We start from the raw sequence: 27,366 nt of genomic DNA on the forward strand, positions 1-27,366 counted from the left end.
TTTTTATTTCTCCTTCGTATTTGAAGGATAGCTTTGATGGGTATAGTATTCGTGACTGAAAGTTCCTCTCTTTCAGGACTTTAAATATTGGGGTCCACTCTCTTCTAGCTTGTAGAGTTTCTGCTGAGAAATCTGATGATAATCTAATGGGCCTTCCTTTATATGTTGTATTCTTCTTTTCCCTGGCTGCCTTGAGAATTTTTTCTTTGCTGTTGGTTTGTGTCAATTTCATTATGATATGCCTTGGAGTAGGTTTGTTGGGGTTAAGAAAACTTGGAGTTCTGTTTGCTTCTTGAACTTGAGGCTTTAGTTCTTTCCACAGGCTTGGGAAGTTCTCATCTATTATTTGTTTGAGTATGTTCTCCATTCCATTTTCTCTCTCTTCTCCCTCTGATATACCTATTATTCTTATGTTATTCTTTTTGATGGAGTCAGATAATTCTTGTAGGGCTATCTCATTTTTTTTAATTTTTGAGTCTCTTTCTTCTTCTCTCTGTTGTGCCTCAAGTTGCTTGTCTTCTATTTCACTAATCCTCTCTTCTATCTGACCTGTTCTATTAGCTAAGCTTGTTACTTCGTTTTTCAGCTCGTGAATTGAGTTTTTCATCTCTGTTTGATTTGTTTTTATAGTTTCAATTTCCTTGGACATATATTCTTTGTGTTCATTGAGTTGTTTTCTGAGCTCCCTATATTGCCTTTCTGTGTTTTCTTGTATATCTCGGAGGATTTTTAGTATTTCTATCTTGAATTCTCTGTCATTTAGCTCCAAGGTTTCCAATTTATTAAATTTTTTCTCCATAGATTTTTCCTCATCTAGCTGTGTTACCTCTCTTTCTTTTGTATCCATGATATTCAATTTTCTCTTCCTTAATGGCATCTGAGGGTGGTTTTGTTGATAGTATTAATGAGATTTAATAAAGAATAAAAAGTTAAAAAAATAAAAAAAATAAAAAATCGAAAAGAGTTGTTTTTTTTAAAAAAAATTAATAATGAAATAAAGAAAAATAAAATAAAATAAAAATTAAAAAAAAGGAAATTATTCCCCCCCTCCTTTTTTCCTCTCCTCTCCTCTCCCCTCTTTCTTGAGAAAATCTTGTGGTGGACTGTGAGTTATAACAAACAATGCCTGTGATGGAGGGCCTGAATTGGGGAAAAGTAATAAAGGGGCAAAAAAGAAAAAAAGAAAAAAAAAAAAAGGGGGGGGGGGGAAAAAAAAGAAAAAAGAAAAAAAAAAGAGCATATGGACCCACAAAAAGCAAATAAGGAAAAAATTTGGGTCAAGAATAAAATGATTTGCTTCTAGGTGTTGGTTGTCTAAGAGTTATGATGAGAGGAATAAGAGAAAAACGGAAAAATGGGGGGACAAATTAAAAACTTACTATTGTATTTAGTGGAACAAGAACTAGATAATATGGAGAGCCAGGGATGGGAGCACTGCTAGTGAGTTAAAAAGGTGAAGTAAAAACCCCCCAAAATGCCACAAACATAGGTTTGAGTCCCAGATAAGATAATTTGTTTGTTATTGAGGTTTGAATGAGAGGAGATGTAAAGGAGAAAGGAAGAAACTAATATAGAGGGAGAAAAGAAAGAGAGAGAGAGAGAAAAAAGAGGGAACCACTAAAAGAAGAAAAAAGAAAGAGAGAGAGAGAGTTAAGGGTTTTGGAGTGCAACCCTCATAGAGAGAAAGGAAGAGAAGAGAAAAGATAATGGGAGATGTAACACTTATGGGTAGTGTAGTTCAAGGAGAGGAGAGAGTAAGACCAGTAGAGAGTTAATCGGCCAAATTGGAGGAGGAAAAAAAAGTATCAAGAATGAAGATAAGAGAAACAAACGAACAAATATAATAAAATGTGATAGGTTATAAAGTCTGCAGATTATTCTTGATTTTGAGAGGTTATCTTCTTGCTTTTTCTTTTCTCTCCCTCTTCCTGGTCGGTGACTCTGTACCCCGGGTTCTGCCCCTTTGGCACGCTCAGGTAGAGGCTTGCAGTTGATAAGTCTCTATGGCAATGTCATGTATTGTGCTTTAGTCTCGTGGGAGTCGAGGCTCATTAGCATTTATAGGCTCCGACAGTGAGAGAGTCCGTGTTCCTGGAGCTTTTCTCCTAGTCTTTCCTTCCTCAATTAGTAGCCTGATAATCCAGCTATGGGGTTGCTGCTGCCTCTGCCTGGATAGTAAGAGGCTCAAAGAGCTGGCAACTCCCCACTCTATTTCCACTCAGCACAGGGCTCTGGGTAAGGCTCAGTCAGTCAGAGCTGCTAGCATAATCAGGCGGGCTTTCCGCCCACTCAAAGACCACTGGCTCTGCCACTCTGTCCGGTAACACAAGCAGGCGCCCACTTCTGGGGGGCGCTTGGAGGAAACTCTCACTCACTGTCTGCGACCAGGATATCCAGCCAGCAGTCTCACGCTCTGAGTGAAACCCCCAACCGCAGGGAAAAGTTGCAGCGTTGGAATTGAGTCTCGCTCCGTCCCCGTGCGCGGCTTTTGCAAGGTGCTGGGGCGGCTCGAGATTCCGCTTTGGCCCACACAAAGGCCCCTGACTCTGCCCCTCTCTGCGATAACACGGGCGCTCACTGCCGAGGCACTCGGAGGAATCACTCACTCCTTATCTGCGCGCGCAAACCAGGATATGAGGCCGGCCGCGGTTCCCTCTGAGTGAAATACTCTCCAGCACGGAAAATCTCCACCGTTGGAATTAGTTCTCACTCCCTCCCATGCGTGGCTTTCCCAGGGCGCTGGGGCTGCCCAGAGACTCTGTCCTCGGCCCACAGAAAGGCCTCTGACCCTGCCTCTCCGTGGGGCAACACGGGCACCCACTCTCGGGGCCTAGGAAGAAATTCTCGCCCACTAACTGCGCACCGACCAGGAGACCGGGTAAAATGGCCGCTCCGCTTGTCTTTCTTTGTTTGGGTTTGGCGCGAGTGTTAGCTTGTATTGCCCGGGTTGCCACAGGATCAGATTTTCCTCGGCTTGGATCTGTGTGCCACAGCCTGGTTCGGCCGTTTGTGCCGCGGCGGCCTGGATCTATTCACCCCCTTTGCCTGCCTCAGTTTCTATATTCACAGTTACCAGAGAAAGCCGCCCTGTTTAGGTTAGTGAGGAAGGTGGAGCATTTCTTACTCCCTATTTCCTTCGGGGTTTGGTTATATATTTAGCCAATTTTTCACTCAATCATACCTTTGGGTGTATTGCGAAGCATCTGGAAGCTCCAAGTATAGGTTTTTCTGTTTCTGGTTGAAGATCTTGTTGAGTTTTGGGGGAGATTTATCGGTATCGCTTCCTACCCCGCCATTACTCTGACGTCATCCTTGGCTCTGGAAATTCCTTTTATTTTTAGTTTAACACCCAATTTCTCAGGAAAAGGGAGTGACCTTTGATCACCTTGTTGGCTTGGTGCATGAAGTCATAGATAAGAAAGGACTTGGATATTGCCGTAAGACAGGTGTGTGTGTGTATGTCTTCCAGCTGTTCCTCAGTAAAGCTCAACCTCTGCTGACCAGGGGCAATGTCCTTTAGGTCCTGGATGTCCGCCTCAGAGGTGGGATGTATTCCTTAATAGAAAGACCATCACTCTGGAGGTGGAGTTCAGTATCACGACTGAGAATGTCAAGGCCAGGATCCAGCACAAAGAGGACATTCCCACTGACCAGCAGAGGTGAGGCTTTGCTAAAAAACAGCAGGAAGATGGACCTACCCTGTCTGACTACAATATTCAGAAAGAGTCTGCTCTGCACTTGGTTCAGTGCTTGAGGGGAGGTGTCTAAGGTTCCCCCTTTAGGTGTTAACACATGTAATTGCACAATTATTTCAATAAAGTTCTTACATTCCCCCTCCTCAAAAGAAATATCTTATATTAACTGCTCACAAAAATTGGGGGATATTTTACAGCTTCATATTCAGTTTGAAATATCTAGGCCCTGGCCGGCTGGCTCAGTGGTAGAGCGTCGGCCTGGTGTGCAGGAGTCCCAGGTTCAATTCCCGGCCAGGGCACACAGGAGAAGCGCCCATCTGCTTCTCCACCCCTCCCCCTCTCCTTCCTCTCTGTCTCTCTCTTCCCCTCCCACAGCCAAGGCTACATTGGAGCAAAGTTTGCCCGGGCGCTGAGGGTGGCTCCATGGCCTCTGCCTCATGCGCTAGAATGGCTCTGGTGGCAACAGAGCGATGCCCCAGATGGGCAAAGCATCGCCCCCTGGTGGGCATGCTGGGTGGATCCCGGTCGGGCGCATGCAGGAGTCTGTCTGACTGCCTCCCCGTTTCTGGCTTCGGAAAAATACAAAAAAAACCCAGAAAAACCTTGTGAGCAGTATATACGGACATCTGCATCACTATAGAGGTCACCTGTTTTTGTGTGGAACTTGCCCTTAGAATAGATATTTACATTTTTAAACTGTTACACAAATGTTTCATGGCATACGGAAACATCTGAAATCCAAACTCCGGCACCCATACATGACGCTTCATGGGAACATGACCATGCTGACTTGTTTCCAGTGTTGTCTGTGGTCCTCTTGTGCCACAAAGTCTGAGTCGAGTAGCTGCAAAAGTGACCAAAGTCCATGAAACTCAAATCATTTAGGACCTGGCCCATGACAGACACTACTTGACAACCCCTGGATTGAGGAAACCTAGGTGCCTAGTTCTTTCCTGAGCTGTTTTTTCTCCATGGCTCAGTGGTAGAACTTTGGCCCGGTGTGTGGATGTCCCAAGTTTGATTCCCGGTCAGGGCACACAGGAGAAGAAACCACCTGCTTCTCCTCCCCTCTCCACTTTTTCCCCCTCTCTGTCTTCCCCTTCTGCAGCCATAGCTCAATTGGTTTGAATGCATTGGCCCAGGCACCGAGGATGGCTCTGTGGAGTCTCTACCTCAGGTGCTAAAAATAGCTCAGTTGCTAATATGGCCCCAAATGGCCATAGAATTGGCCCCAAATGGGGTTTCTGGGTGGATCCCACTTGGTGTGCATGCAGGAGCCTGTCTCTCTGTCTCCCCTTCCCTCACTTAAAAAAGAAAAAAGTATATAAGTTTTAGGTAAACATTTCTATAACATTTGAACTGTTGTTGATCATATTATATACCCATCACCCAAAGTCAAATCATTTTCTGTCACTGTATATGTGTCCCCTCTTTAGAATTTGCTTTTTTATATGTGGAGAAATTGAGGTTCAGAGAAGGGAAAAGTCTAGCACAGGACACCATGAATTAATTGTAGAAACAGCTCTCCTAGGTTTTGTGTCCTCAGTGAGGGACAGGGATGAAGCCTCCAGAGAAATGGTTATCTGATTATCTCTATTATTTGGTGCTGATTTAATGAATATTTGCCCCCCTGCAGAAGTAGAGTTTCATAATAAAGCAATGAACCCTAGACACTCTCAGAAATATTGACATATGAATCAATAATGAATGGTATCTATGGACCCTACAATGTTATCTGCCATCCACAGACTGCCTAGCCTTCTGTGGTCCCAAATGAAAAACAGCCCATCTCTGAGATCAGATGAAATTGGGCGTATTCAGGGTGGTAAGGCTATAGACCAGCCCATCTCTTTTTTCTGTTTGACCCTTGCCTCCAACCGTCAGAACTTTTCTCTCTCTCTCTCTTTTTATAATAGGTGGGGAGGCAGAAAGACAGACTCCTGCATGCGTCCCAACCAGGATCCACCTGGCAAACCTTCTACTAGGTGAAGCTCTACCCATCTGTGGCCATTGTTCTGTTGCTTGGCAACTAAGCTATTTTTAGGACCTGAGGTGAGGCCATAGAACTATCCTCAAAGCCCAGGGCCAGCTTGCTCGAATGAATTGAGGCATGGCTGTGGGAGGAGAAGAGAGAGAGAGAGAGAGAAGGGGGAGAAGGAAAGGTATGGTAAAACATGGTCACTTCTCCTGTGTGCCCTGACCGGAAATCAAACCAGGAACATCTACATGCCTAGTGGATGTTCTACCACTGAGACAAATGGCCAGGACCCCAAAAGTCCTCTTAAAAAGCTGACTCTGTCTCTGGTAAGTAACATTTTTATTCCAAGTCTGAGAGAAGAGCTATGAAGGCTGGTACTTTTCCACATAAACCAGTGATTCACCATGTGGCTATCTGGGCTCAACAGATGTGGAATTGCTAGTAACTTCTGCAAATGGAGACAAAAGGGGGGTAATTTCTTTATTTCTTCTCAGCTCTCAACACAGATTTGGAATGACTCACATGTCCTCACTGGCCCCTGGGCATGGGTTAGGAGGACTGCGTGATGGATGAGGGCTGAGGTTGACCACCCACCTCTGTGTGTAAGGACAGGGAGCTGACACCACCTCCTCACCCTGTTGTCCTCTTTCTCCCGATCCCCGCTCGAACTGGACACTATCAACTTCAGGAGGGAAAAGGCGAATGGATGAGCAGACCTGCCTCTGCCTGTCCTGCTCCCCTCTGTAACATTAGAAGTTACTGGGGGGAGGCTGTTGGGTTGGAGATATGGACAGACAGAGCAAGAAAGACAAAAAAGAAAAAGAAAGGAAAGAAAAAAATTCATGAACATGAACAACAGTGTGGTGACTGCTGAGGTTGGAGATGTGGAGGAGGGTATGAGGGGATAATGGTGATGAATACGACTTAACTTGGGGGAGCGATGCACACTACGGTGTACAGAGACGTGTTGTGAAATTATGCACCTGAAACCTGTATAATTAGGTTACCTATGTGCCACCCAATGAATTCAATTAAAAAGAAAAAAGACTTGCAGTTACTGACCATGAGGACGTCCAGGTTCTGTGGGATCAGCAGAGTCAGGAGCTTCTGAAAACAGGGATGAACCGGGGTGGCTTCTTTATCCCTGGACAGGCTCTCCCTCCCAAGACAAGCAATGAGCTACGAGCTCTCCCAGCCCCGCTCATGTGGCAGGAGGGCTATGCAGTGGGTAAGACGTGGGGTCTTCACAGCTGTGTGTGTAAGCTGATGGTGTTGACATGGCCTCCCTCCCACACTGTCCCCTTCCCCCCAGTCACTGCTCTAACGGGACAGCGTCAGGTCTAGAAGGGGACACAGGAATGAATGGGCTTCCTCACCTCTGACCACAAGCTGCAATGGGTCACTGGGCTCAGACCACACATCGGGGTCTTTGCTGAAGGCACCGTAGCATCTGTAGGTCCCTGTCTGTGTGGAGGTGACATGGTCCACGTGGAAGATGGCCTGGCGTCCATTGCCCTGGGGTGTGGAGCTTTGGTTCTGGGTGCAGTGAGGGGCATCTTCTTTGGTGAGAATAAATTTATCAAACTTAAATCTGGAGAAACACTGAACCTTCACACTGTTCCCTGAAGCCACCACAATGGCACTCAAATTCGTGAACAAGGGTTTGTCATAAGCTCCTGAAAATAAGGAAATTTGGTGGTAAAAGGGAAGCCATGTGCGTTATCTTTTCTTGGCTGTGGGAGCAGACGTGGCTCTGGGTTCTGTCTCCCCAGGTCCCTCCCTGAGGAAATCTGTCTCCCGTCATCCCTGGCTCCTTCCTGGAGACCGAGGCTTTGCTGCTTCGTATCTCAGAGCCCGGGTCTCCCCTCTGCAAAGAGACCCATCTGCCCTGCCTCCCGTGTGCCCACTCACCAGTCATCACCAGACGCAGGGGGTCACTGAGCTTAGACCACTGTTCTCCATTCCCATAGGAACAGCTGTATAGTCCTGTCTGGTCTGGTGTCATCTCTGCTATAGTTACAGTGTTGGTCCTTCCAGCCACCAGTGAATTCCTTCTGTCCATACGCTTAGATCCATTCACTTTATAGATCAGGTATTCTTTAGCTTCTGGGGGCCCTCGGCACAGGAAGGTCACATGCTTCCTAGATGAAACCCTGGTTCCAGGCTGTGCTGTGAGAACAGGTGGAGGGAGACGTCCTAGAAGAACAGGTAATACACTTACAGGTGTATCTGTTTCCCATGCCATTCCCTACGTCCTCCCCTCTGACAGCCATGACTTTAAATGCCAAGAACCTTCTTCCCAGCTGCCAAGAGAGCTGATATCTGCCAGCCACCCTCAGCCCTTGGAGCAGTATAAGAATACTCACCCTCCTGGGCCCGAGTGCCCTGACCTAGATACAGCCCTGGAAGGAAACACAGAGAACAGCTCAGTTTTTCAAAATTTAATTTAATTTATTATTATATTTTAGTGAGAGGAGGGGAGGCAGAGAGACGGACTCCTGCATGTGCCCCAAGCAGAATACACCCGGCAAGCCAACTAGGGAGCAATGATCTGCTCATCTGGGGCCGTTGCTTTGTTGCTCAGTAACCGAACCAATATTTTAGTGCCTGAGATTTGAGGCCACAGAGCTACCCTTAGCAACCGAAACCAACTCGCTCTAACCAATCGAGCCATGGCTGCGGGAGGGGAAGAGAGACAGAAAGAGAGAGAGAGTACAGGGGAAAGGGTGGGAAGCTGATGGACTCTTCTCCTGTGTATCTGGGCTGGGAATCGAACCTGGGACTTCCACATATGGGGCCGATGCTCTACCAGTGAGCTAACCAGTCAGGGAAAAATGTTGTTTTTTTAATTATGGTTTACATTTAATACTATTTTATATTAGTTTCAGGTGTACAACCTTGTGGTGAGACTATCATATACTTTACAAAGTGTTCCCCCTGTTATTGCCAGCGCCCACCTGGCACCGTGCTTAGTTATTACAACATTGCTGACGATATTCCCTGTGCTGGCACTTTACATCCCCGTGAGGATTTTGTTACTGCCAGTCTGTGCTTCTCGATTCTTCTAATTTTTCACCCAGTCCCCAAGCTCTCCTCCCCTCTGGCAGCCACCAGTCTGTTCTCTGTGTCTGAGTCTGTTTCTGTTCTGTGTGCTCGTTTGTACTGGGGACCAGCCCTGTCTTATGGAACCCCGACCTGTCCCGTGGCCTCGTGTTGGCACCCAGACCCTCCTCTCCTGACTCACCGAGGTAGAGCAGAGTGGGGACAACCAGCGACATCATCCCGGGTCCTCGCTGGCCCGCTGGCCGCAGCGATACTGCTTTTTATGAGGAACTGACTTCTCTCCACGTGATGAACGCAGCAGGAAGTGGTGGGCTGGTCCCGGGTCTCCCTGCCAGAGTGGAGGCGTTGCACAGCCTCTTCTGGGTAAGCGTCGCAGATGCTGCTGAAATCATGCCATGTTGGTTATCTGAGCTCGAACTACCATCAGTCCAATGTGTTCCCTTTCTTCTGCCCCCGGTCCTCGTGAGCATTTCGTCTTTCTGTGTAAAGTCAGCGGTCTCAGGCTCAGAGCGGAGGAACAGGTCAGACATATATCCCAGTCCCAGATCTGCTCTGAAACCCTCAATGAGCTCCTGGATCTTGCTTCTAAATTCAAAGTTTTCTTCTATTTATTTACCTGTTTATTTTTATTTTTAAGAGAGAGGGAGAGGGAGAGAGAGAGAGACAGAAAAGTGAGGAAAAGAGGGTGAGAGATGGTGAGAAGCATTAGCTCGTAGTTGCTTTCACTTTAGTTGTACATTGAACTTTTTGAACGTTCCTTGACCCAAGTTTAGCCAGTGACCTTGAGGCTTCCAAACGGTGACCTCAGTGTTCTGGGTTGCTGATTTATCCAGCGCACCAACACAGGTCAGGTACATTTTCTTTTTCCATTTTTTAATTTTTTTGTATTTTTCTGAAGCTGGAAACAGGGAGGCAGTCAGACTCCCGCATGCGCCCGACTGGGATCCACCCGGCACGCCCACCAGGGGGCGATGCTCTGCCCATCTGGGGTGTCGCTCTGTCGGGACCAGAGCCAGTCTAGCGTTTGAGGCAGAGGCCATGGAGCCATCCCCAGCGCCCGGGTCATCATTTGCTCCAATGGAGCCTTGGCTGCGGGAGGGGAAGAGAGAGACAGAGAGGAAGGAAAAGGGGAGGGGTGGAGAAGCAGACGGACGCTTCTCCTGTGTGCCCTGGCCGGGAATCGAACCCAGGACTTCCGCACACCAGGCCGATGCTCTACCATCGAGCCAACCGGCCAGGGCTTCTTTTTCCATTTTAAAATAGCAAACCTTGTCGTCAGTGAGAAGATTGGTATAAGGTGGATTCATGCCTGCTTAATTTATTTTGGAACAGCTTGGTTGATTACAGAATAGGGTCTTCATCAGTGGGGGGCCATGTGCATTTCAAAGCTAAGGTGATTCCCCCCACCACGTGCCAAGCCCAAGTATCCATTTTACAAACACATGCCCTTAATCAGAAGGGAGCCTAGAATGGGGTTTTATAGTTTCATGGAACCCAGAAAAAAAACTGACAAACTTCCAACCCTGGTCCTACTGATGACGAATTGCAACTGGAAGAGATATTCCAAGGATCTTTAGGGCTCATGTCAGTGGCAACGAGCCCACAGCTGATGTCTTCCTTTGAAACACATTCAGTAAGAATGCACGCATTTTAAGTAACCCATTCCATAGGTTACTTAAGCAATTAAGATAACAGGAGATTGTGTGGCTAACAGACAAGAGATTATAATTTATAAAAGTTAATGCATATGGGCTCTGGCCGGTGTCTCAGTGGATAGAGTATTGGCCTGGTATATGGATGTTCTGGGTTCGATTCCTGGTCAGGGCACACAAGAAAAGTGACCATCTGCTTCTCCTTTTTTCCTCTCCTCCTTCTGTCTTTCTTACCCTTTGCAGTCAGTGGTTCAATTGATTCAAGTGTTTCCCCACCTGCTCGTTACTCTCCGCATCAACCTCAGGTGCTAAAAATAGCTTGGTTGATTTGGACATTGGCCCTAGGCAGGGGTTGCTGGGTGGATCCTAGTAGGGTGCACATGCAGGAGTCTGTCTCACTGTCTCCCGTCCTCTCACTTGGAAAAAGGAAAAGGATAAAGAGAAAAAGAAAGTTAGTGCATATGCACACACTCTAAGTGGCCACAGGATCAGTGGTTAGGCTCTTCAGAAAAAGTAGTTCACATGATATGAATTTGTTTTCCAAGTGCTGTATGCACCCAATTATGTAACCAGAAAACGAGAATGGAACAGGTCACTTAGTGTGTTTCCTATGGCAGATGGGGACAGATATTTCAGGTCCCCTAAACACCGACAATTAAAATATGTGACTTGATAACAAGGCTCAATCTACTTTTATTTAGTACAAAGATTGTGAATCATAATTTTGCATCATGGCCCTGGACGATTGGCTCAGAGGTAGAATATTGACCCAATGTGTGGAAGTCTTGAGTTCCATTTCTGGTCAGGGCACACAAGAGGCAAATATCTGCTTCTCCACCCCTCTTTCTTTCTCTGTCTTTCTCTCTCTCTCTTTTCTTCCTGTAACCATGGCTCAATTGATTGAAGTTCATCAGCCTTGGGTGCTGAGGATGGTTCCATGAAGCCATCCTCAGTCTCAGGTGCTAAAAATTGCTCAGTTGCCAGCGATCCCAGATGGGCAGAACATCAGCCTAAGAAGGTGTTGCCAGGTGGATTCTGGTTGGGTGCATGCGGGAGTCTGTCTCTGTATCTCTCCTCCTCTCACTAAAAAAAAGAATTTTGCATCAAGTCAAGATCGTTCTAATAAAGTTTTTCTGTACGTGGGACATTGGAGTGCAACAGACTGGAAAGGTCCCCAGAGACACCACTCTGTCTTAACCGTGCAGTCCCGGTTAAGACAATAAGGTCACCCTTGTGTTCTGAGATGCCAGTTAAATGGTGGTTCCAGGCAACTAGCTGTTTTCTGTTCTGGTCCCAGTTAGGAACCAGAAACAATCTTGACCATAAGCTTTTGGCTGATGCTGACCGCCTGGTGTCAGGAATTTAGCTGACAAAAACCAGACGGCAATCTCTAGAATGTTGACCATAAGGAATCATGTCCAGGTTCGAGAAGATGCCCTACACACTCTACTGGTCCTGCACACCCACAGTTTTCCTGCACCCTCTTTCTGCCCTATCAAATTGGCCAGCTTGACCAGGATGTTAACATGGGCTTTGGGGCAGGAGTCCCCCACCATCTCAGGCCACTGGCTCTTGAATGACCCCCTTCCCTTTTGCACCAGCAAAGACACTGGTAAGTGCGAGACCAGAAAGATCCCCAAATGTTACATCGACACAACTGTGAAAAGGTGGCTGACTTGGGATTTCTCCCATAAACCTGAATTTTTAGTGACAGCTCTAGAGAGCTTCTGAAAAGGTTTGATCTAGCTTCTTTGCCAACATAATGCATAGACATGGACCTTTTCTATCTCTTAGTTGTATAATTTATTTTTAGCAAATTAGCTAAGATTAAAGACTGAGCGAAAGGGGACCCCTTTCGGTGTGAGGGGGCAGAGATGATGTGGAAAATTCAAAATAATAATTAGCTAAGCCCTGGCCAGATAACTCAGTTGGTTAGAGCAGTAGTCCCCAACCCCCAGGCAACGGACCGGTACCGGTTCGTGGGCCATTTGGTACCAGTCCGCAGAGAAAGAATAAATAACTTACATTATTTCCGTTTTATTTATGTTTAAGTCTGAACGATGTTTTATTTTTAAAAAATGACCAGATTTCCTCTGTTACATCCATCTAAGACTCACTCTTGAAGCTTGTCTCGGTCACGTGACACATTTATCCGTCCCACCCTAAAGGCCGGTCTGTGAAAATATTTTCTGACATTAAACTGGTCCGTAGCCCAAAAAAGATTGGGGACCACTGGGTTAGAGCATCATCCAAAACCCCGAGGTTCGATCTGGGTTAGAGCATCATCCCAAAGCCAGTTCGATCCCTGATCAGGGCACATACAGGAACAGATGTACCTCTCTCCTGCTCTCTCTCTTCCTCTCTCTAAAATAAATGTTAAAAATACTTTGCTAAAGAGTTCCTTCTTTCCTCAAAATAGTTGATTTCTCATTTTATATCCCACCCCTGTGGGACATATTTGTATGTCTTTACTCCCCTTCCCTTTACTGCCATCTCCCGGGTAACCACTCATCTTTTATGTATTGAATAGACACTTTTCTAAAGAGGACATACAGAAGGCCAGTAGTCATGTGGAAAGATGCTCAGTGTCACCTGTTTGTTTTTAAACTGTCACACTGGCTGAACCTTACTGAGTAGCTATGCTATTCACCGTTCTCGATAGACACATAACTTGGATTTAAAATCATCCCCTGTTTGCGCTAACATGAGGCACTCTCCCACACACATCTGAAATAATGTAATAACTAATGTTTACAGGGCTTTCATTTTATAAGGATCACGTGGGGGGAAGTTACTCATAATCTTCATAAGAAAGGTGGTAGGTTTGGTTAATGTTCCAAATTGTTTAGTCAGCTCTCAGTCCATCAGAACCCGAGGACCCTGTACACAACGATAGATCCTACGTGGTTCTGCAAAATCTGAAACATCTCCTGCTTTTTCTAGGATTTCCCTCTGGTTGCATTGTTTCATCCCCCTACGCTTAATCCCAGCATCACCACAAACCGTTCAATTAGCCAGGGCAGTAAGACCCCCGTGATTGTGCCATTGGCTTATGGCCAGACGTAGTGCAGAGGGTGTAAATTGAGATATTTGCCAATGAGAAGTTGGGGTTTTCCCAGGACTGAGAAGACTATTGAAATGGTCCAATTGAGAGGAAGAGGCAGACAGGTCAAGAGTGGTTAGACAAGACTTCCCTTTCTCTGACATGGGGCCAAAATATCCATTTGTATTTCTCCATCTCTTTCTTTAGCTATTGTCTACATACCTTTCTTTTCTTTTTAGTTTTTATTTATTTCGTGACAGAGACAGAGACAGGGACAGATAGGAACAGACAGGCAGGAAGGGAGAGAGATGAGAAGCATCAATTCTTCTTTGTGGCAACCTTAGTTGTTCATTGATTGCTTTCTCCTATGTGCCTTGACTGTGGGCCTTCAGCAGACTGAATAACCCCTTGCTCAAGCCAGTGACATTGGGTCCAAGCTGGTGAGTTTTGCTCAAACCAGATGAGCCTGCACTCAAACTGGTGACCTTAGAGCCTTGAACCTGGGACCTCTGCGTCCCAGTCCAATGCTCTATCCACTGCGCAACCTTCTGGTCAGGCTCTCCATCACTTTCTTTAGCTATTGTCTACCTACCTGTCTATTATGTATACATCCACCTGTGTCTGTCTATCTATCTATCTATCTATCTATCTATCTATCTATCTATCTATCTATCATCTTTATATCTAAACAACTGCACTTTAAAAATTTATTCATTTTAGAGAGAGAGAGAGAGAGAGAGAGAAAGGGAGAGGAGCAGGAAGCGTCAAATCCCATATGTGCCTTGACTAGACAAGTGCAAGGTTTCAAACCAGCGACTTCAGCATTCCAGGTCAATGCTTTATCCACTGCGCCACCATAGGTCAGGCTCAACCTCACTTTTTATAATGTATATATGTCATCTATCTATATGTATTCATCATTTATCTCCATCTTTCCATTAAACTTCATCATCACGGTCTCTTATCTGCTTATCATCTATCTTGTATTTTTCTATCAATATTCAGGTATCATCTGTCTATGTATCATCTATTTATCCATCTACCATCTCTCTCTCTCTCTCTCTGTTTCTCTCTCTCTCTCTCTCCACCATTAGAGCATTAAAGGGACCCTTGAAGCACAGCAGTCACTAATTTCTGGAGAACCATTTTCAGGCTTATTACTTGGCATTTCTTCACTCTCAGGCTTCTTGGACTCAGCTTTGGGAGGAAAGTCCTTAAGACTCAGTGAGTTCTCAAAGACGCGGTCTGGTTTTGTATGTCTCCAGCACTAAGAGTAATTCTCACATGTTTACATGGTTGAAAGAGTGGAAAGTCACTATTTGTGATCCATGGAAAGGATGAGAAGTTCATGAAGTGATGCTGACATGGTTCCACGTCACCCACAGCCCCTCCTTGTGCAACAACCGTAGTACTGAGTGGTCCAAAGTCCAACTGGGTCATAAGGCCCCCAGTATCTACTGTTTGGCCTCTGCAGGGAAATAATCATCTCGAATGTGAGAGTGGCGTCTATCCGAGTCTGAGAAGGCGTTCAGAGGAAGTAGTCTAGGAAAAGTTATGTGTGTTTTGAACACTGAGAACACAGGCAGGAAGTAGCCAGTGGAAGGGAATTTTGATGAGAAAACAGGAAGCCATTAGAACAGAGTGCTCAGAGAGCCTGGTCACCGGACAGGCTTGCACAGAGAAGGTGACATACATACATACCTCAGTATCTCTATGTCCACACAACACGGGGTCCACAGTGGTGGTAGTTTAGGGTGTTTATTATTATACTTCGGTAGTTTGGAGCTAAGAATTTCCCGAAATATTTCCTCCACTCCACTGTAACAGTGGTTGGGTTTAGGTTTCTGTGTCTCCATGGTCTTATTCTCTTGCTTTCAAAGATGTCTTCTTTTTCACAAATGAAAAACACAACAAAAACTATAAAACAGAAAACCAAACCCCAACCAGAAGTAATTGCTAAGTCAAAAATATTGGTGTAATTTTGCCTGACCAAGCGGTGGCACAGTGGATAGAGCATCGGACTGGGATGCTGAGGACCCAGGTTTGAAACCCCAAGGTTGCCAGTTTGAGCGTGGGCTCATCTGGTTCAAGCAAAAGCTCACCAGCTTAGACCTGAGGTCGCTGGCTCAAGCAAAGGGGTTACTCAATCTGCTGAAGGCCCACGGTCAAGGCACATATGAGAAAGCAATCAATGAACAACTAAGGTGTCACAACGAAAAACTGATGATTGATGCTTCTCCTCTCTCTTTGTTCCTGTCTGTCTGTCCCTATCTATCCCTCTCTCTGATTCTCTGTAAAAAACAAAACAAAACAAAACAAAAAAACAAACAAACAAAAATATTGGTGTAATTTTAGTCCTGAAACCAAGCTACATAACATTCACTTTGTATGTTTGCTTTCTATGCTCTTTAACTTAAAAATGAGAGTTATTGTGGGATTCAGTCATGTTGCCACCAAGGGTAAGATTTCATTCATTCACTCATTCATTCATTCAAGAGAGAGAGAGAGAGAGACAGATAGGAAGAGAGAGAGACTAGAAATATTAACTCATATTTGTGGCACCTTAGTTGTTCATTGATTGCTTTCTCATATGTGCCTTGACCGGGGGTTCCAGTTGAGCCAGTGACCCATTGCTCAAGCCTGTGACATGGGGCTTCAAGCCAGTGACCATGGGGTCATTTCTATGATCTCACACTCAAGCCAGTGACCCTGTGCTTGGGCTGGTGACCTCAGGATTTCAAACCTTCGTCCTCAGCATCCCAGTTTGATGCTTTATCCACTGTGCCACCACCTGGTCAGATTTCATTTTTTATATGGCTGAGTAATAGAGTGACTGTATATTGTATTTATGTACCACAGCTTTTTGATTCAGTCATCTATTGATGGGCACTTGGGTTTTTATATCTTGGTTTGTAAACAATGCTGCAATGAACATGGATGTGTGTCGTGAATATATCAAACAGAGACAAACACCATATGATTTCACTCATCTGTGGCATCTAAACAGCAAAACAAACAAAATAGAAACAGACTCACAGACACAGAGAACAGACTGATTGTCGCCAGATGGGAGGGGCACGGAGGTCGGGGTGAAAAAGGGGAAAGGATTGAGAAGTGCAGATTGGCAGTTACTGAAATGTCATAGGGATGTCAATTCCAGCCTAGGAAATACAATTGATAATATTGCGATAACTACGTATGGTGCCAAGTGGGTGCTGGAAATATCGGAGTGACTGCTTTGGGTTTTTTTTTTTCAAAAATTTTTATTGAATTGACTGGGGTGACATTGGTTAAAATTATACAGGCTTTGGGTGTACAATTCAGGTGTACAGTTCTACAACACATCATGTATTATTGCGTAGTGTGTTCACACCCCAAGTCAGGCCTCCCTTCATCACCTGTTTCCCCTCTACCCTCCTCTACCTCCCCCAACTCTCTTTCCCTCCTGCCATCCCCACACTGTTGTCTGTGTCTGGAAATATTTTTTCTTCCCGTAATCCCTTCACCCTTTTCACTCAGCCCTGGAGGGACTACTCTGGAACGATTGTGACTGTTTGTCTAACCACCATGCTGTATACATGAAACAAATATGAAATAACACTGAATGTGAACTGTAATGGAAAAATAAAAGAAATAAAAGCAACATCAAAAAGAGTTATTACTGGAGGCCCTGGCTGCTTGGCTCAGTGTTAGAGAGTCGCCCGGGCATGTGGAAGTCCCGGGTTTGATTCCTGACCAGGGCACACAGGAGAAGCGCCCATCTGTTTCTCCACCCTTCCCCCTATCCTTCCTCTCTGTCTCTCTCTTCTCCCGCAGCCAAGGCTCCATTGGAGCAAAGTTGGCCCGGGCACTGAGGATGGCTCCATGACCTCCACCTCAGGTGCTAGAATGACTCCAGTTGCAATGGAGCAACCCCCCAGATGGGCAGAGCATCGTTCCCTGGTGGGCATGCCGGGTGGATCCTGTTCTGGCGCATGCGGGAATCTGTCTCTCTGCCTCCCTGCTTCTCACTTCAGAAAAAAAAAGAGTTATTACTGGGGAAAAAATTAGCATTTCTCCCCCTAGACCCATTTCCCTCCCTCTAGTACAAACACTATTAGAAAATCACATGTCCCCATGTACCTGAGCTAGGATTGATAAATATCTTTCTGAGTGTCTCTCTCTATCTCCCCATTTAAATCACATCCGGTCCTGAGTTCTAAGCAGTATCAATATTAATGGCCTCCTCTGCCCCTGAGGTGGATGAAGGCATGGATAGCCAGGGTCCACCACCAGGTCAGGGAGCTCTGGGTGATGCCCCAGCATCTCACACTCGGAGTTCATCAACCCTGCGCCTGCGACCTCACACCGTGGAAGGGATGAAGTTAAGGATGTTGGAGTGGGTCTATGCTACGATGCCCCTTTGTGCCCAATGCACTCTCGGGGGTCCTTATGGGGGTTGGAGGCAGGAGGGTGGGATTGCAGAAAGGAAAGGAGAGGCGGGGAGCAGAGTCAGATAGATGTCAGGGGAGTGGAGCTGCCACACTTCTTGACGCGGACACGGAAGAGGGTGACAGGAGGCGGGGAATCAGGCAGAGTCTGGAACCAGAAGGGGACAGAACACAGACTGGAAACTGAAACAGCAAAGCCAGGCCCGCGGACACATGGATGGCATTTGCTTTCAGTCCTCAACAAGAACAAATTAGTATCGCTTTCCTCCCCTGGGACAGTGGGACATGGTTACAGATGCTACAGGAGACTGAGCCTCGCCTCCTCAGGCTGCCCCTCAGGTCGGCACTGTCCCTGAGACACCAGCACAGTGTCTTCGGTGTTTGTCATTCTGCTCCGTGGGGGCTCATCTGAGCCCATTGGAGGACCTCTTCTGGCCGTACCAGGCCTCGGCCACCAGGATCCCCAGGACCAGCAGAGTCAGGCCAGCCAGGCCCAGCCGGACTTGATTCTCGACTGAAATGCTCCAACCGGCAGGTGCTGAGAGGGAAGGGACAGAGGTTACAGAACAGGAGCCCAGACCCATACCACGAGGGTCCCCTAACCTGAGCTCACATCTCCCGTCCACAGGAGCTGGCATTCCAGGTGACCCTCTGGACAAGTGATGTTGACCATCTTTCCTCTCGTTATTATGAGCCCAGGAGTGATTTCCTTAAGGGGTTCTGGGGTCAAGAAAGGCAAGAGAGGGGCTGGGTGCTTCCATGTTCTCCTTGGTCTGTCCTCTGTTTAAACTATTTACTCAGCCAGTGAGGACCAGCATCCCTGATACGCCCTGGGCAGTTAAGTTTCTCTGCACCTTGTTCCCTTTGCGCATAACCTCCTCTGCCTGTCCTGTCCTTTCAGAAGATTAGCAGTTACCGGGGGGAGGTTGGGTGAAAGAGGTGGAGAGATAGAGCAAGAAAGGAAAAAAAAAAAGGAAAAAGAAAAGAAGACAAAAAACCTGAGGGACAGGAACGACAGTGTGGTGACTCCCGGGGTCGGGGAGGAGGAGGAGGGTACGGACAAGATGGTGATGGACAAGGTTGAACTTGGGGAAGAGATGCACACTATGGTGTGCAGAGACGTGTTGTAGATTGTGCCCCTGAAACCTGTATAATTAGGTTACCTATGTGCCACCCAATGAATTCAATTAAAAAGAAAACAGACTTGCAGTTACTGACCATTAGGACGTCCAGGTTCTGTGGGATCAGTAGTGTTAGGAGCTTCTGAAAACGGGGATGAACTGGGGTGGTTTCTTTATCCCTGGACAGGCTCTCCCTCCCAAGAAAAGCAATGAGCTACGAGCTCTCCCAGCCCCGCTCATGTGGCAGGAGGGCTATGCACTGGGTAAGACGTGGGGTCCTCACAGCTGTGTGTGTAAGCTGATGGTGTTGACATGTCCTTCCTCCCACACTGTCCCCTTCCCCCCAGTCACTGCTCTAACGGAACAGCATCAGGTCTAGAAGGGGACACAGGAATGAATGGGCTTCCTCACCTCTGACCACAAGCTGCAATGGGTCACTGGGCTCAGACCACACGTCGGGGTCTTTGCTGAAGGCACCATAGCATCTGTAGGTCCCTGTCTGTGTGGAGGTGACATGGTCCATGTGGAAGATGGCCTGGCGTCTATTGTCCTGGGGTGTGGAGCTTTGGTTCTGGGTGGAGTGAGGAGCATCTTCTTTGGTGAGAAAAAATTCATCAAACTTGAGTCTGGAGAAACACTGAACCTTCACACTGTCCCCTGAAGCCACCACAATGGCACTCAAATTCGTGAACGAGGGTTTGTCATAAGCTCCTGCAAAGAAGGAAGTTTGGCGATAAAGGGGAAACCATGTGCATTATCCCTTCTTGTTTGTAGGAGTAGATGTGGCTCTGGGTTCTGTCTCCCTGGGTCCCCCCCTGAGGAAATCTGTCTCCTGTCATCCCTGGTTCCTTCCTGGAGATTGAGGCTTTGCTGCTTCGTATCTCAGAGCCCGGGTCTCCCCTCTGCAAAGAGGCCCATCTGCCCTGCCTCCCGTGTGCCCACTCACCAGTCATCACCAGATGTAGGGGGTCACTTAGCGGGGACCACTGTTCTCCATTCCTATAGGAACAGCTGTATAGTCCTGTGTGGTCTGGTCTCATATCTGTTACAGTGTTGGTCCTTCCAGGCACCACCAGTGAATTCCTTCTGTCCATACGCTTAGGTCCACTCACTTTATAGATCAGGTATTCTTTAGCATCTGGGGGCCCTCGGCACAGGATGGTCACAGGCTTCCTAAATGGAACCCTGGTTCCAGGCTGTGCTGTGAGAACAGGTGGAGGGAGATGTCCTAGAAGAACAGGTAATATACTTACAGGTGTATCTGTTTTTCATGCCATTCCCTACTCCCTCCCCTCTGACGACCATGACTTTAAACACCAAGAACCCTCTTCCCAGCTGCCAAGAGAGCTGATATCTGCCAGCCACCCTCAGCCCTTGGAGCAGTAAAAGAATACTCACCCTCCTGGGCCCGAGTGCCCAGACCTAGACACAGCCCTGGAAGGAAACACTGGATGAGAACAGCTCCATATTTCAAAAAAATTTTATTTTCAATTATGGTTTATATTCAATATTATTTTGTATTAGTTTTAGGTGTACAGAATCGTGATGAGACAATCATATACTTGACAAAGTGTTCCCCCTGATATTTCCAGTACCACATGGCAGCATACATAGTTATTAAAATATTATTGACTACATTCCCTGTGCTCTACTTTACATCTCTGTGACTGTTTTGTAACTACTGATCTGTACTTTTTTTAATTTTAATTTTTTTCTTAAGTGAGAGAAGGGGAGATAATGAAACAGACTCCCATATGCACTGTGACTTGGCTCCATCTGGCAAATCCATATGGGGCTGATGTTCTGCCCACCTGGGGCCATGCTCACAACTGCACTATTTTAAGCACCTGACCCTGACATGCTTGGACCAGCCTAGCTATCTTCAGTGCCTGGAGCCATGTTCAAACCAATTGAGCCACTGGCTGTGGGAGGAGAAGAAGTAGAGAAGAGGAGAGGAGGGGATGAGAAGCAGATGGTCGCTTCTCTTGTGTGCCCTGACCAGGGATCGAACCTGGAACGTCCATATACCAGGCCAATGCTGTATGCACTGAGCCAACTGGCCAGGGCCCAATCTGTACTTCTTAATGTCTTTAACTTTTTCACCCAGTCTCCAAGCTCTCCTCCCCTCTGGCAGCCACCAGTCTGTTCTCTGTGTCTGAGTCTGTTTCTGTGTGCTGGTTTGCATTGGAGACCAGCCCCATCTTATAGAACCCCCGACCTGTCCCTGTGGCCTCGTATTGGCACCCAGACCCTCCTCTCCTGACTCACCGAGGTAGAGCAGAGTGGGGAGAACCAGAGACATCATCCCAGGTCTTCGCTGGCCCGCTGGCCGCAGTGATACTGCTTCTGATACTGAGGAACTGAGTTCTCTCCACGTGATGAACGCAGCAGGAAGTGGTGGGCTGGTCCCGCGTATCCCTGCCAGAGTGGAGGTGTTTCACAGCCTCTTCTGGGTAAGCGTTGCAGATGCTGCTGAAATCATGCAGTGTTGGTCGCCTGAACTTCCGACTGCCGTGACTCCAACTCGGCTCCTACTTTCTGCCCCCAGGTCCCTGTGAGCATTCCATCTTTTTGTGTAAAGTCAGCGGTCAGAGGTTCAGAGCTGAGGAACAGGTCAGACATACTTCCCAGTTCGAGGTCTGTGAGCTCCTGGCTTTTGCTTCTAAATTTAAAGTTTTCTTCTGTACAAGATGGGGCGATGACACTGACTTTTTGGAATGCTGTACTCACAGGTGTGTGCACTCTGTCCCCAACAAGCTCTGCTGCAGAGGCCAGGGCATAGTGATTTCATAGGACCAGAACAAATATCTCAACAATTTATGTGGAACCACCAAAGACACCAAATAGCAATAGAGATTTTGAGAAAGAAGGACAAAGTTGGAGGAATCACACTCATTGATTTCAAGCTATATACTACATGGCCATAGTAATCGGAACAGCATGGTACTGGCATAAAAACAGACATTCAGATCAACCAACCAGAACAGAGAGCCCTGAAATAAACCCACACCTTCATAGCCAATTAATATTTGACAAAGGAAGCAAGAGCATCCAGTGAAGTATAAAGATTGCCTATTCAAGAAACAGTGTTGGGAAAATTGGACAGATATGTGCAATAAATAAACAAATAAATGAAACCATATCAACTTCTTACACCAGACACAAGAGTAACCCCAAAATTGGTTAAAAAGTTAAATGTTAGACTGGAAACCATAAAAACCCCAGGAGAAAACATAGGCAGTAAAATCTTGGATATTTTTCATAGCAATATTTTTTTCCCTGATATATCTCCTCAGGCAAGGGAAAGACAAGAAAAAATAAACAAATGGCAACTACATCAAAGTAAAAAGTTTTCGCACAGCAAAGAAAACCATCAACACAAAGAAGGTGAACTACTGAATGGGAGAATATTAATACATCATAAGGGCTTAATATAAAAAATTTACAAGGAATTTATAAAACTCATCACCAGTACAAACAAACACACAAACACAGCAATTAAGAAATGGGCAAAGGAACTGAATAGACACTTCTCCAAAGGGGACATACAGATGGCCAATAGGCATGCGAGAAGATGTTCAACATTACTAATCATCAGAGAGATGCAAATTAAAACCACAGGGAGATGTCACCTCCCACCTGTCAGAATGGCCGTCATCAATCAATCCACAAACAAGTGTTGGCGAGGGTGTGGAGAAAAGAAACCCTCACGGACTGCTGGTGGGAATGCAGACTGGTGCAGCCACTGTGGAAAGAAATATAGAGTTACTTCAAAAAATTAAAAAATGGAACTGTTTATAACCCAGTGATTCCCACTTCTGAAAATATATCTGAAGAAACCTGAAACACTAATTCAAAAGAATACGTACACCCATTCTCATTGCAGCATTACTTACAGTCGCCAAGATTTGAAAGCAGCCCACCTGCCCATCAGTAGATGAGTGGATAAAAAAGGTGTGGTACATTTACACAACGGAATACTACTTGGCCATAAAAAGAAGGGAATCTTACCTTTTGCGACAGCATGGATGGACCTGGAGATTATTATGCTGAGTGAAATAAGCTAGTCAGAGAAAGACAAACGCCATATGATTTCACTTGTGTGTGGAATCCAATAAACAAACTAACAAACGAAATAGAAAACAGACTCATAAATATGAAGAACAAACTGACAGCTGTCAGAGGGGAGGGGTTGGAGTTCACTGGGTGAAAAAAGTGAAGGGATTAAGCAAAGAGCAACCTCATAGACGCAGACAACAAGGTGGTGGTTATCAGAGGATCAGGAGGGTGGCGGGAGGCAGAAGAGGGTAAAGGGGGATAAATGGTGATGGGAGGATCCATTGGCTCGGGGTGATGAACACGTAATACAGTACGCAGACAATGTATTATATTATAGAACTGTACACCTGAAAGCTGTATAGTTTTGGCGTCTCCATTTTTAATAGTTAAAAAATCAGAAGAAAATGACTATGTGGTGACCCATGACAGTGCTTTGAAATTCAAAATTTTGTGCGCTTATACTTAGTTGTATTGGAGCACAGCGGGGTCTGTTCGTTTACACGCCATCCGCCATCCGGAGTTGTGGCTGGGGAGAAGGGGTTCCCCAGGACTGAGGACTTTCTGCTACAGCAGCAGATCTGAGCAGTTGTAATGGAGACCAAGTATCCTGCAATTTAGTATTTGACCTTTAGAAAGAGTTGGCTGGTTCCTGATTTAGAATGACAATGATAACTAGCAGTCAGGAAGGAGGGACCGGCCCCCCTCCTCCCTGAGAAGGAAGAAACGAAAAGAACCCAAGGGAAAGGAGCCAGCAGGGGTAACTGAGTCATCCAGTTATAAATTAACTACATCTCATAGTTCCCTAATGGTTGCTTAGAGCCACTTGCAATACAAAGCAAGAAAAGCAGGATCTGTATGTAGCTATGACCAGTGATCTGGAAACCCCCTCTGTGGGAGACTGCAAGCTGACAAAAGTCCCCACAGTTTAAGGCTTCAGCCAAATGGCTAAGCTCTTCCCCACAACCTCTGATTGTTGGATTCAGTTGGTGAAGGCAATTTACACACCCTTCCCCACAGCTCCGTGTTAGTTGTGATGCTGATGGTTTCTACCCCTCCCATCCCCCATGTCCCTCGAAGAGACTGGAAGCAGTTTTCTTCTTACCCTTTGTTTTGTGAAGTTAAGATGTTATGTATGATGGGGGTTTTCTGTACTTGGGAGAATTCTTGGGTTGCCTCAGAAATGTGACCTTGTAACTGAGCTCTCTTTGTTTTGCAAATGGATTTGCTCTCTGCACTACAAATAAAGCATTTTGGGGGTGCCAGCTCGCTCTTGCAGACTATCAATCTTGGCAATGAGTCCTCCCTATCCTATTCTTTTTCTTTCTGTTTTTATTTTCTAGTCCTCCACTGCTCCCACTTGAGATGTGCAAAATTACCAGTCGTGCTGGTTTGCGACACCCTTCCACCTTGCTGACCCCGCCAAAACTCCTCCTCCCCTCTCCTTGAGTCCTAGGAAACATTAAACAAAAGAATCACACACTCATTGCTTGGATACTGGAGTGTAAAGGTATATAACCTGTGAGGAAATCTAATTTGGAGAGCACTTATCTTTGGAGCTACTATCCCGTGTGCTCCGCCAACTTTTAATATGTTCTCCTTCCTTCATTAATTAAGTTATCTGAATGTTTTACCTCCGCTGGATCACTTTCTGCTACAGCAGCAGAGTGTAGAAGGCACTCGAAAACAACTTCCTAGAAAGAGTTACGCATATGCATAATTCAACGGCTTTTACTCAATTTCCCAATTGATGTCATCATTGCCACAGTATAGCCTTAGAACCTTCTATAGCTCATTCAGAGTTCAAATTTCCACCTGACCTGTGGTGGCGCAGTGGATAAGGTGTCAGCCTGGAACAATGAGGTCACCAGTTTGAAACCCCAGGCTTTGCCCAGTCAAGGCACATATAAAAGCAATTATGAGTTGGTGCTTCCTGCTCCTCATTGCTGCCTCTTTCTCTCTCTCTCTTTCCTTTCTAAAATCAATAAATAAAATATTAAAAAAAGGTTCAAATTTCTTTTTTTTTTTTTTTTTTCATTTTTCTGAAGCTGGAAACAGGGAGAGACAGTCAGACAGACTCCCGCATGCGCCCGACCGGGATCCACCCGGCACGCCCACCAGGGGTGACGCTCTGCCCACCAGGGGGCGATGCTCTGCCCATCCTGGGTGTCGCCATGTTGCGACCAGAGCCACTCTAGCGCCTGGGGTAGAGGCCACAGAGCCATCCTCAGCGCCCGGGCCATCCTTGCTCCAATGGAGCCTTGGCTGCGGGAGGGGAAGAGAGAGACAGAGAGGGAAAGTGCGGTGGAGGGGTGGAGAAGCAAATGGGCGCTTCTCCTGTGTGCCCTGGCCGGGAATCGAACCCGGGTCCTCTGCACGCTAGGCCGACGCTCTACCGCTGAGCCAACCGGCCAGGGCTCAAATTTCTTTTTATAGTTTATCTCATGTCTACTGCAAGCCCCAGAAATCTACTTCATGTCTCTATGGGTTTGACTTTCTTGGAAATTTCCTAGAAATGGTATCACATCAGAGGTGGTTTTTTGCATCTTGGCATAATGTTGTTGTTGTTGTTATTATTATTATTATTCGGTGAGAGAAAGGGAGGCAGAGAGACAGATTCCCATATGCACCCCTACCGGAAGCCACCTGGCAAGTCCACTAGGGGGTGATGGTCTGCCTATCTGGGGCGTTGCTCTGTTGCTGAGCAACTAAGCCACTTTTTAGTGCCTGAGGCTGAGGTAGCAGAACCATCCTTAGCACCTGAAGCCAACTTGCTTGAACCAATGGAGCCATGGCTGTGAGAGGGGAAAACAGAGAGAGAGAGAGAAGCAAGAGGTGGAGGGGTGGAGAAGCAGAAGGTCTTTTCTTCTGTGTGCTCTGACTGGGAATCAAACCCAGGACATCCACACACCGGGCCAATGCTCTACCACTGAGCCAACTGGCCAGGGCCGGCACAATGTTTTTTATCGATGTTGTAGCATGCATCAGTACCTCATTCCTTTTTTATGTGTTTTTATTAACTGGGATATAATTGACACATTACATTGTGTAAGTTTAAGGTGTGCATCCTGTTGGTTTGACACATTTGTATCTTGCAATATGATTGCCACTGTAACGTTAGCTAATGCTGCCATCACCTCACATAATTACCTTTTTTTTTTTGCTGGTGAGAACACTTAATATCTACTCTTTCAACAAAGTTCAAATACATAATATCACACTGTTACTTATAATTACTATGCTGCACATGAGATCCCAGGACTCATTCATCTTTTAACCATGGAAGTTTGTATCCTTTGATCAACATCTCCCCATTGCCCCCACCCCAGCCCCAGGTAACCACCATTCTATTGTTTGTTTCTATAAGTTCAGCAGTTTGAGATTCCCCACTTATAAGTAGTAACATGCAATAATTGTCATTCTCTGACTTAATAATGTCACTCAGCATCATGTCCTCCAGATGCATCCACATTGTGACCAATGACAGGGTTTGGAGAGCTCATTTTGGAGTGCGTGAGGCAGAGGGTGGTTTGTATTTCTCCCTGTCCAGGTACAGTCCTGCCTTGTCTGTGCCACTCACCTATCCCCTTGCAGAGACCTGTGGCCTGGCTCAGGTCTGTTTTAATCACACTGGGCATTCTGTTATTGTATTTTTGATTGTGGCTTCTTATCAGTTCATACAGTGTTTTCTTTTGGCCACGTACTTCCTCTTTTTCATATTTAGCCACCATTTCAGGCTCTGTCTACCCCACACAAATTCACTTATTCCAACAGAAGTCTGTTTAAATCCATCCCTCTTCCTGGCCAAACATGAGTTCTATGAAATTGTGAGTGTGGGATGTTGCTCAATAATTCAGCCCCAATTTCTTTAGTTGCTTATGTAGGGTGTTAAGAATACACAAAATTTAATCCCAAAACACTAATTTAAAAGGAGATATGCACCCCCATGTTCGTTGCAGTATTATTTACAGCCAACATCTGGAAAAGGCCCAAGTGTCCATCAGTGGATGAATGGATAAAAAAAGCTGTGGCCAATCCCTCTACTGGGCATATGACCTCCAAAACTTGAAAACATTGGTACATAAAGACATACAGCCCCACGTTCATTGCAGCACTGTTCATGGTAGACAAGACATGGAAACAACCAAAGAACCTTTCAATAGAAGATTGGATAAAGAAGATGTGGTACATATATACTATGGAATACTACCCAGCCATAAGAAATGATGACATAGTATTATTTACAATAACATGAATGGACCTTGATAATATACTGAGTGAAATAAGTAAATTAGAAAAAGCTAAGAACTGTATGATTCCATAGATAG

At 46.0% G+C, this 27,366-nt stretch overlaps 1 protein-coding gene across 1 annotated transcript in view; it reads right to left on the bottom strand.

Moving 5' to 3' along the window:
- Positions 1 to 27,366, bottom strand: part of NCR1 (natural cytotoxicity triggering receptor 1) — an 81,207-nt gene that overhangs the window by 4,608 nt on the left and 49,233 nt on the right. Inside the window, exons 13-23 of the mRNA XM_066266641.1 lie at positions 21,251 to 21,400; positions 19,929 to 20,210; positions 19,394 to 19,693; positions 19,080 to 19,124; positions 18,288 to 18,399; positions 17,957 to 18,009; positions 8,918 to 8,989; positions 8,040 to 8,075; positions 7,585 to 7,869; positions 7,050 to 7,349; positions 6,736 to 6,780 (exon numbers count right to left, since the gene is read on the bottom strand). Coding sequence (XP_066122738.1) covers positions 6,736 to 6,780; positions 7,050 to 7,349; positions 7,585 to 7,869; positions 8,040 to 8,075; positions 8,918 to 8,989; positions 17,957 to 18,009; positions 18,288 to 18,399; positions 19,080 to 19,124; positions 19,394 to 19,693; positions 19,929 to 20,210; positions 21,251 to 21,400 — 1,680 coding nt within the window. The remainder of the gene's footprint in view (positions 1 to 6,735; positions 6,781 to 7,049; positions 7,350 to 7,584; positions 7,870 to 8,039; positions 8,076 to 8,917; positions 8,990 to 17,956; positions 18,010 to 18,287; positions 18,400 to 19,079; positions 19,125 to 19,393; positions 19,694 to 19,928; positions 20,211 to 21,250; positions 21,401 to 27,366) is intronic.

The sequence above is a fragment of the Saccopteryx bilineata genome, chromosome 3, assembly GCF_036850765.1.
Source record: "Saccopteryx bilineata isolate mSacBil1 chromosome 3, mSacBil1_pri_phased_curated, whole genome shotgun sequence".
Taxonomy (NCBI): Eukaryota; Metazoa; Chordata; class Mammalia; order Chiroptera; family Emballonuridae; genus Saccopteryx; species Saccopteryx bilineata.